General features: G+C 41.1%; 1 protein-coding gene across 9 annotated transcripts in view; it reads left to right on the forward strand.

Annotated features, from left to right (window-relative positions):
• The window catches only part of LOC123990480 (jun dimerization protein 2-like), a 36,543-nt gene extending 27,029 nt beyond the window's left edge, over nucleotides 1-9,514 (forward strand). For 2 of the 9 annotated variants that reach the window (XM_046291026.1, XM_046291027.1), the window contains exons 2-4: nucleotides 59-286; nucleotides 2,115-2,219; nucleotides 5,006-9,514. In XM_046291026.1, the coding sequence (XP_046146982.1) occupies nucleotides 68-286; nucleotides 2,115-2,219; nucleotides 5,006-5,209 (528 nt within the window). In that variant the 5' untranslated portion in view covers nucleotides 59-67 and the 3' untranslated portion in view covers nucleotides 5,210-9,514. The remainder of the gene's footprint in view (nucleotides 1-58; nucleotides 287-2,114; nucleotides 2,220-5,005) is intronic. The other 7 variants (XR_006830650.1, XR_006830655.1, XR_006830652.1 and 4 more) reach the window with 7 other exon arrangements.
• Nucleotides 9,515-10,071: the final 557 nt, after the last annotated feature.

The raw sequence follows: 10,071 nt of genomic DNA on the forward strand, positions 1-10,071 counted from the left end.
CTCTCCCTTCCTTCCCCTCTCCTCTCTCCCGTCCATCCTCTCCTCTCTGTCTCCACAGCGGTGGCGTATGGTAGCTGGGTCTGACATGATGCCCGGTCAGATCCCTGACCCTTCCCTGACGGCCGGCTCCTTGCCCAGCCTGGGCCTGCTGGCCGGCATATCTGCCACCACGCTCACCGACCAGCTCAAACTGGCGCAGGACTTCAGGAACCTGGGCGCCATGTTGTCACCACTGCATATTCTGGGACGGCTGGGCAAGAGACCACTCACTGCTATCAAGGGAGAGGTGAGGAGGAGGAGGTGGAGGAAGAGAAGGACGAAGAGGAGGAACGGTGGTGGATGTTGATATTTTCGAGGGATGCCATGTTTAAATTTTTTTTTTTATGATCGACTGATGTTTAGATGTTGTCAGCCTGTCTAACTTTTAGCTCCACCAAGTGGCCAATTTCAGAAGTAGTTTAGATGTTACACAACTTAAAGGTCCAATGCAGCCATTTTTATCTTAATATCAAATCCTTTCTGGGGAGCAATTAAGTACCTTACTGTGATTGTTTTAAATTAAAATGGTAAAACAAAAGAAACAGAACTTGCTTCTTAGCAAAGAGCCATTTCTCAAGCAAGAATTTGCAAGGACTGTCTGGGAGTGGTCTGAGTGGGGAGGTGAAAACTGAAAACTAGATGCTATTGGAAGAGAGGTTTGGAACTCCCTTTCTTATTGGTCTATTAACTAATTTACTACATGGTGATGTCACCATGGAAAGGCCAAAACTCCATCTCACCAAAACAGGCTGAAATTTCAGGTGGTCTTTTCAAACTGCTCCTACACTAAAAGGGCATTTTACACAATTTCACAATATTATTCCAACCTCATAGTGTGGAAATATATAAATTGACAGTGGTGCAAAAAAAGTATTTAGTCAGCCACCAATTGTGCAAGTTCTCCCACTTAAAAAGATGAGAGAGGCCTGTAATTTTCATCATAGATACACTTCAACTATGACAGACAAAATGAGAAAAAGAAATCCAGAAAATCACATTGTTGGATTTTTTATGAATTTATTTGCAAATTATGGTGGAAAATAAGTATTTGGTCACCTACAAACAAGCAAGATTTCTGGCTCTCGCCGACCTGTAACTTCTTCTTTAAGAGGCTCCTCTGTCCTCCACTCGTTACCTGTATCAAACAGTCACACTCCAAACTCCACTATGGCCAAGACCAAAGAGTTGTCAAAGGACACCAGAAACAAAATTATAGACCTGCACCAGGCTGGGAAGACTGAATCTGCAATAGGTAGGCAGCTTGGTTTGAAGAAATCAACTGTGGGAGCAATTATTAGGAAATGGAAGACATACAAGACCACTGATAATCTCCCTCGATCTGGGGCTCCACGCAAGATCTCACCCCGTGGGGTCAAAATGATCACAAGAACAGTGAGCAAAAATCCCAGAACCACACGGGGGGACCTAGTGAATGACCTGCAGAGAGCTGGGACCAAAGTAACAAAGCCTACCATCAGTAACACACTACGCCGCCAGGGACTCAAATCCTGCAGTGCCAGACATGTCCCCGTGCCTAAGCCAGTACATGTCCAGGCCCATCTGAATTTTTTTGTTATTGACCAAATACTTATTTTCCACCATAATTTGCAAATAAATTCATTAAAAATCCTACAATGTGATTTTCTGGATTTTTTTCCCTCATTTTGTCTGTCATAGTTGAAGTGTACCTATGATGAAAATTACAGGCCTCTCTCATCTTTTTAAGTGGGAGAACTTGCACAATTGGTGGTTGACTAAATACTTTTTTGCTCCACTGTATATAAAACACAGGAAATCCTGTTTTTGACTCTACTGGGCCTTTAATAATTTCAATCTGGGTTCTCTGGGTTCTCTGAAACTATTCACTTTTGCCTCCAAGATGGCAAGCACAGGTATGAAGCTGAGACGTTGTTACTTAATTCACAATAAAACAAACTAGGAGTGAAACACCACTGCATCAGGAGTATAAAATGCAGGAAAGATAGAACCCAAGGTTGGAATAACTATATTTAATAATATGCAGGCCTTGAATAAGGTCACCATTAGCTAATCACAATACTTCCAACTCCCTGCAGATGGACGAGGACGATGAGAGGAGGAGACGGAGGAGAGATAAGAACAAAGTGGCAGCAGCACGATGTCGGAACAAGAAGAAGGAGAGAACAGACTTCCTCCAAAGGGTTAGTCTCTTTTCTTTTTCAAAATGGCGGCAGAGTTCTTTATGTGTACTCTGGTGTTCTTTATGTATACTCTGGTGTTCTTTATGTATACTCTGGTGTTCTTTATGTGTACTATATACTCTGGTGTTCTTTATGTATACTATATACTCTGGTGTTCTTTATGTATACTCTGGTGTTCTTTATGTATACTATATACTCTGGTGTTCATTATGTGTACTATATACTCTGGTGTTCTTTATGTATACTATATACTCTGGTGTTCATTATGTGTACTATATACTCTGGTGTTCTTTATGTATACTATATACTCTGGTGTTCATTATGTGTACTATATACTCTGGTGTTCTTTATGTATACTCTGGTGTTCTTTATGTATACTCTGGTGTTCTTTGTTTACTCTGGTGTTCTTTATGTGTACTCTGGTGTTCTTTATGTGTACTCTGGTGTTGTTTATGTATACTCTGGTGTTGTTTATGTGTACTATATACTCTGGTGTTCTTTATGTGTACTCTGGTGTTCTTTATGTGTACTCTGGTGTTCTTTATGTATACTCTGGTGTTCTTTATGTGTACTCTGGTGTTCTTTATGTGTACTCTGGTGTTCTTTATGTGTACTCTGGTGTTCTTTATGTATACTCTGGTGTTCTTTATGTGTACTCTGGTGTTCTTTATGTTTACTCTGGTGTTCTTTATGTGTACTCTGGTGTTCTTTATGTATACTCTGGTGTTCTTTATGTGTACTATATACTCTGGTGTTCTTTATGTGTACTATATACTCTGGTGTTCTTTATGTGTACTCTGGTGTTCTTTATGTGTACTCTGGTGTTCTTTATGTATACTCTGGTGTTCTTTATGTGTACTATATACTCTGGTGTTCTTTATGTGTACTATATACTCTGGTGTTCTTTATGTATACTCTGGTGTTCTTTATGTATACTCTGGTGTTCTTTATGTGTACTATATACTCTGGTGTTCTTTATGTATACTCTGGTGTTCTTTATGTGTACTCTGGTGTTCTTTATGTGTACTCTGGTGTTCTTTATGTATACTCTGGTGTTCTTTATGTATACTCTGGTGTTGTTTATGTGTACTATATACTCTGGTGTTCTTTATGTGTACTCTGGTGTTCTTTATGTGTACTCTGGTGTTCTTTATGTATACTCTGGTGTTCTTTATGTGTACTCTGGTGTTCTTTATGTGTACTCTGGTGTTCTTTATGTATACTCTGGTGTTCTTTATGTGTACTATATACTCTGGTGTTCTTTATGTGTACTATATACTCTGGTGTTCTTTATGTGTACTCTGGTGTTCTTTATGTGTACTCTGGTGTTCTTTATGTATACTCTGGTGTTCTTTATGTGTACTATATACTCTGGTGTTCTTTATGTGTACTATATACTCTGGTGTTCTTTATGTATACTCTGGTGTTCTTTATGTATACTCTGGTGTTCTTTATGTGTACTATATACTCTGGTGTTCTTTATGTATACTCTGGTGTTCTTTATGTGTACTCTGGTGTTCTTTATGTGTACTCTGGTGTTCTTTATGTATACTCTGGTGTTCTTTATGTATACTCTGGTGTTCTTTATGTGTACTCTGGTGTTCTTTATGTGTACTCTGGTGTTCTTTATGTGTACTCTGGTGTTCTTTATGTGTACTCTGGTGTTCTTTATGTGTACTCTGGTGTTCTTTATGTGTACTCTGGTGTTCTTTATGTGTACTCTGGTGTTCTTTATGTATACTCTGGTGTTCTTTATGTATACTCTGGTGTTCTTTGCAAATTGGCTGTAGAATCTAGAATAGATTGTATGGTTACTTCTAAATCAAACTTTAATTCCATAGGCTGGGATCCACAATATACAGCTGTTATTCTATAGGCTGGGATCCACAATATACAGCTGTTATTCCATAGGCTGGGATCCACACTATGCAGCTGTTATTCTATAGGCTGGGATCCACAATATACAGCTGTTATTCCATAGGCTGGGATCCACACTATGCAGCTGTTATTCTATAGGCTGGGATCCACACTATGCAGCTGTTATTCTATAGGCTGGGATCCACACTATGCAGCTGTTATTCTATAGGCTGGGATCCACACTATGCAGCTGTTATTTTATAGGCTGGGATCCACACTATGCAGCTGTTATTCTATAGGCTGGGATCCACACTATGCAGCTGTTATTCTATAGGCTGTAATGGATGACAGTTTTAATGCTGTTAAAGTAATGGATAACAGTTTTAATGCTGTTAAAGTAATGGATGACAGTTCTAATGCTGTTAAAGTAATGGATGACAGTTCTAATGCTGTGAAAGTAATGGATGACAGTTCTAATGCTGTTAAAGTAATGGATGACAGTTCTAATGCTGTTAAAGTAATGGATGACAGTTTTAATGCTGTTAAATAAATGGATGACAGTTTTAATGCTGTTAAAGTAATGGATGACAGTTTTAATGCTGTTAAAGTAATGGATGACAGTTCTAATGCTGTTAAAGTAATGGATGACAGTTTTAATGCTGTTAAAGTAATGGATGACAGTTCTAATGCTGGTAAAGTAATGGATGACAGTTTTAATGCTGGTAAAGTAACAGATTACAAAGTCCATTAAAACAAATATCTGTTACATGTAACCCATTACACCCCAGTCCTGCTCATAGTTTGTTTAAAGGGGGACCTCGGGTCATTATTGTAAAAGAGAAAGTGTTTTCGCTGTGTTACCTGGTTAAATAAAGGCTAAATCAATGACCTAACAGTATACCCCCCTCCCCTCTCTGTCCTCCCTGTAGGAGTCGGAGCGTCTGGAGGTGGTGAACTCCGACCTAAAGGCCCAAATCGAAGAGCTGAGGATGGAGAGACAGCAGCTAATGGTGATGCTCAACCTCCACCGCCCCACCTGCATCGTCCGCACCGACAGCGTCAAGACCCCTGAGAGCGAGGCCAACCCCCTGCTCGAACTCCTGGCCTCCGAAAAGCTAGAGGCCTCTAAGTGAAACCACAGAGGGAAAGTGAAACCGAAGGGCGGGAAGGAAGGAAGGAATCCGACAGGAAGAAAAGCAACTGTCGTCGAAGATGACGAAAGATTTAAAAAAAAATCACCTGATGCTTTTGTTGTTGAAGCACTTATGTACTGTGTGTTGAGCGCCAAGCTGGAGACTCAAGTATGCCTTTGCCTAAAAGACCCGGGGTTGTTAGGGTTCCGTTGCCTCGGTAAAACCTCGGTAACGTTACCCGATTGGGTTCTGAGGGAAGAGGGAGGAGCCTAAATGCCCAACCCAGTTATCTCTGCGTCATAATAAGTGTTTTGTTTTTGAAACCAAGTCAGTGCCTCACCGTTTACTTACTGCAACCAACCACCATTACATTAAGGGACAGATGGAAGAAGATATATTGTGATATATTTATAATATATAGTGGAAACTATCGTTTCGGGAGGGGGAAACACTAAGATCAATCACTATGGTGCTCTGTTACCGGCACTTACCCACTCTTAGACAAACAAAGAGGTTGTTGTGATATTCTAAACATGTGTAACTGTAGAGGCACACAGGTGTACCCAGCCAGTATACCACGTTGAAATACACAGGTGTACCCAGCCAGTATACTGTATAGTATACTGTATACCACGTTGAAATACACAGGTGTACCCAGCCAGTATACTGTATACCACGTTGAAATACACAGGTGTACCCAGCCAGTATACCACGTTGAAATACACAGGTGTACCCAGCCAGTATACTGTATACCACGTTGAAATAAACAGGTGTACCCAGCCAGTATACTGTATACCACGTTGAAATACACAGGTGTACCCAGCCAGTATACTGTATACCACGTTGAAATACACAGGTGTACCCAGCCAGTATACTGTATACCACGTTGAAATACACAGGTGTACCCAGCCAGTATACTGTATACCACGTTGAAATACACAGGTGTACCCAGCCAGTATACAGTATACCACGTTGAAATACACAGGTGTACCCAGCCAGTATACTGTATACCACGTTGAAATACACAGGTGTACCCAGCCAGTATACTGTATACCACGTTGAAATAAACAGGTGTACCCAGCCAGTATACTGTATACCACGTTGAAATGCACAGGTGTACCCAGCCAGTATACTGTATACCACGTTGAAATAAACAGGTGTACCCAGCCAGTATACTGTATACCACGTTGAAATACACAGGTGTACCCAGCCAGTATACTGTATACCACGTTGAAATACACAGGTGTACCCAGCCAGTATACCACGTTGAAATACACAGGTGTACCCAGCCAGTATACCACGTTGAAATACACAGGTGTACCCAGCCAGTATACAGTATACCACGTTGAAATACACAGGTGTACCCAGCCAGTATACAGTATACCACGTTGAAATACACAGGTGTACCCAGCCAGTATACTGTATACCACGTTGAAATACACAGGTGTACCCAGCCAGTATACTGTATAGTATACTGTATACCACGTTGAAATACACAGGTGTACCCAGCCAGTATACAGTATACCACGTTGAAATACACAGGTGTACCGAGCCAGTATACTGTATACCACGTTGAAATACACAGGTGTACCCAGCCAGTATACCACGTTGAAATACACAGGTGTACCCAGCCAGTATACCACGTTGAAATACACAGGTGTACCCAGCCAGTATACCACGTTGAAATACACAGGTGTACCCAGCCAGTATACAGTATACCACGTTGAAATACACAGGTGTACCCAGCCAGTATACAGTATACCACGTTGAAATACACAGGTGTACCCAGCCAGTATACTGTATACCACGTTGAAATACACAGGTGTACCCAGCCAGTATACTGTATAGTATACTGTATACCACGTTGAAATACACAGGTGTACCCAGCCAGTATACCACGTTGAAATACACAGGTGTACCCAGCCAGTATACAGTATACCACGTTGAAATACACAGGTGTACCCAGCCAGTATACAGTATACCACGTTGAAATACACAGGTGTACCCAGCCAGTATACCACGTTGAAATACACAGGTGTACCCAGCCAGTATACTGTATACCACGTTGAAATAAACAGGTGTACCCAGCCAGTATACTGTATACCACGTTGAAATACACAGGTGTACCCAGCCAGTATACTGTATACCACGTTGAAATACACAGGTGTACCCAGCCAGTATACTGTATACCACGTTGAAATACACAGGTGTACCCAGCCAGTATACTGTATACCACGTTGAAATACACAGGTGTACCCAGCCAGTATACTGTATACCACGTTGAAATACACAGGTGTACCCAGCCAGTATACAGTATACCACGTTGAAATACACAGGTGTACCCAGCCAGTATACTGTATACCACGTTGAAATACACAGGTGTACCCAGCCAGTATACCGTATACCACGTTGAAATAAACAGGTGTACCCAGCCAGTATACTGTATACCACGTTGAAATGCACAGGTGTACCCAGCCAGTATACTGTATACCACGTTGAAATAAACAGGTGTACCCAGCCAGTATACTGTATACCACGTTGAAATACACAGGTGTACCCAGCCAGTATACCACGTTGAAATACACAGGTGTACCCAGCCAGTATACTGTATACCACGTTGAAATACACAGGTGTACCCAGCCAGTATACAGTATACCACGTTGAAATACACAGGTGTACCCAGCCAGTATACAGTATACCACGTTGAAATACACAGGTGTACCCAGCCAGTATACCACGTTGAAATACACAGGTGTACCCAGCCAGTATACAGTATACCACGTTGAAATGCACAGGTGTACCCAGCCAGTATACTGTATACCACGTTGAAATACACAGGTGTACCCAGCCAGTATACCACGTTGAAATACACAGGTGTACCCAGCCAGTATACCACGTTGAAATACACAGGTGTACCCAGCCAGTATACTGTATACCACGTTGAAATACACAGGTGTACCCAGCGAGTATACTGTATACCACGTTGAAATAAACAGGTGTACCCAGCCAGTATACTGTATACCACATTGAAAAACACAGGTGTACCCAGCCAGTATACTGTATACCACGTTGAAATAAACAGGTGTACCCAGCCAGTATACTGTATACCACGTTGAAATACACAGGTGTACCCAGCCAGTATACCACGTTGAAATACACAGGTGTACCCAGCCAGTATACAGTATACCACGTTGAAATACACAGGTGTACCCAGCCAGTATACCACATTGAAATACACAGGTGTACCCAGCCAGTATACCACATTGAAATACACAGGTGTACCCAGCCAGTATACAGTATACCACGTTGAAATAAACAGGTGTACCCAGCCAGTATACAGTATACCACGTTGAAATACACAGGTGTACCCAGCCAGTATACTGTATACCACGTTGAAATACACAGGTGTACCCAGCCAGTATACCACGTTGAAATACACAGGTGTACCCAGCCAGTATACCACATTGAAATACACAGGTGTACCCAGCCAGTATACCACGTTGAAATACACAGGTGTACCCAGCCAGTATACAGTATACCACGTTGAAATAAACAGGTGTACCCAGCCAGTATACAGTATACCACGTTGAAATAAACAGGTGTACCCAGCCAGTATACAGTATACCACGTTGAAATAAACAGGTGTACCCAGCCAGTATACTGTATACCACGTTGAAATAAACAGGTGTACCCAGCCAGTATACTGTATACCACGTTGAAATACACAGGTGTACCCAGCCAGTATACTGTATACCACGTTGAAATAAACAGGTGTACCCAGCCAGTATACTGTATACCACGTTGAAATACACAGGTGTACCCAGCCAGTATACTGTATACCACGTTGAAATAAACAGGTGTAGTATTATTCTAGGATTTGTTCATTACCAAGTTGGAACATATTTCTATTGCATATTATAATGCTTGTTGTTGTTGTTGTTGTTGTTGTATATCCGCTGCCTTGACGACAGCAGTATCCGGTTGATCCGATTGGAGGTGACGCTGGCGTCATGGAATAAATGCACATATATATATATACTATATGAAATAAATGCACATATATATATATACTATATGAAATAATGTTTACGCTCCTGTTGTTTATAAAATAACATTTTAGAAAAGGCGTTGTTAATTCAAATGTCTGTACTTCAATATACTTATTTTATACCGTTTTTATAAGTGACATATACATTGTGTATGAAAAGCCTTGTAATTGTTGAAATCACTTGATGTGATTTTTGTATATGTGACATCAGTGTCCCGTTGTATTTTTTCAATATTAAAAGGACCCAGAGCAGTCAAAAAAACAAAACAAGTAATACCTGTGTTTTATATATATATATATATTTCTACACTATGAGGTTGGAATAATGTTGTTCCAAACGTCTCTGCTAATATCAGCTATTTTTCAGTTTTCCCCTCCCAAATCAAACCACTCCCAGACAGTCCTAGCAAAATGATTGCCTGAGAAACTGCTCTTTGCTAAGAAGCAAAACAATTTTTCTTTCTTTTTGGACCACGGTAAGGTACTTAAATTGTTACCCAGAAATGTTCACGTGCCCCTTGCTTTCATTTCAACACCCTTTCCACACTCTCAGTACTTTCACCTACTCGCCAATACTCCGCTCACCATATTGGGAGCTAGCTACCTCCTTCTCTAAAACGTTCTCTACTGGAGATTTGGATATAATGATGAGATACTCTACATGGCCAAAAGTATGTGGACACCTGCTCGTATAACTTCTCATTTCAAAATCACGGGGGCATTAATATGGAATATCCAATTCATCCCAAAGGTGTTCAATGGGGTTGAGGTCAGGGCTCTGAAGCAGGCCAGTCAAGTTCTTCCACACCGATCA

The sequence above is a fragment of the Oncorhynchus gorbuscha genome, linkage group LG12 (assembly GCF_021184085.1).
Source record: "Oncorhynchus gorbuscha isolate QuinsamMale2020 ecotype Even-year linkage group LG12, OgorEven_v1.0, whole genome shotgun sequence".
Classification (NCBI taxonomy): domain Eukaryota; kingdom Metazoa; phylum Chordata; class Actinopteri; order Salmoniformes; family Salmonidae; genus Oncorhynchus; species Oncorhynchus gorbuscha.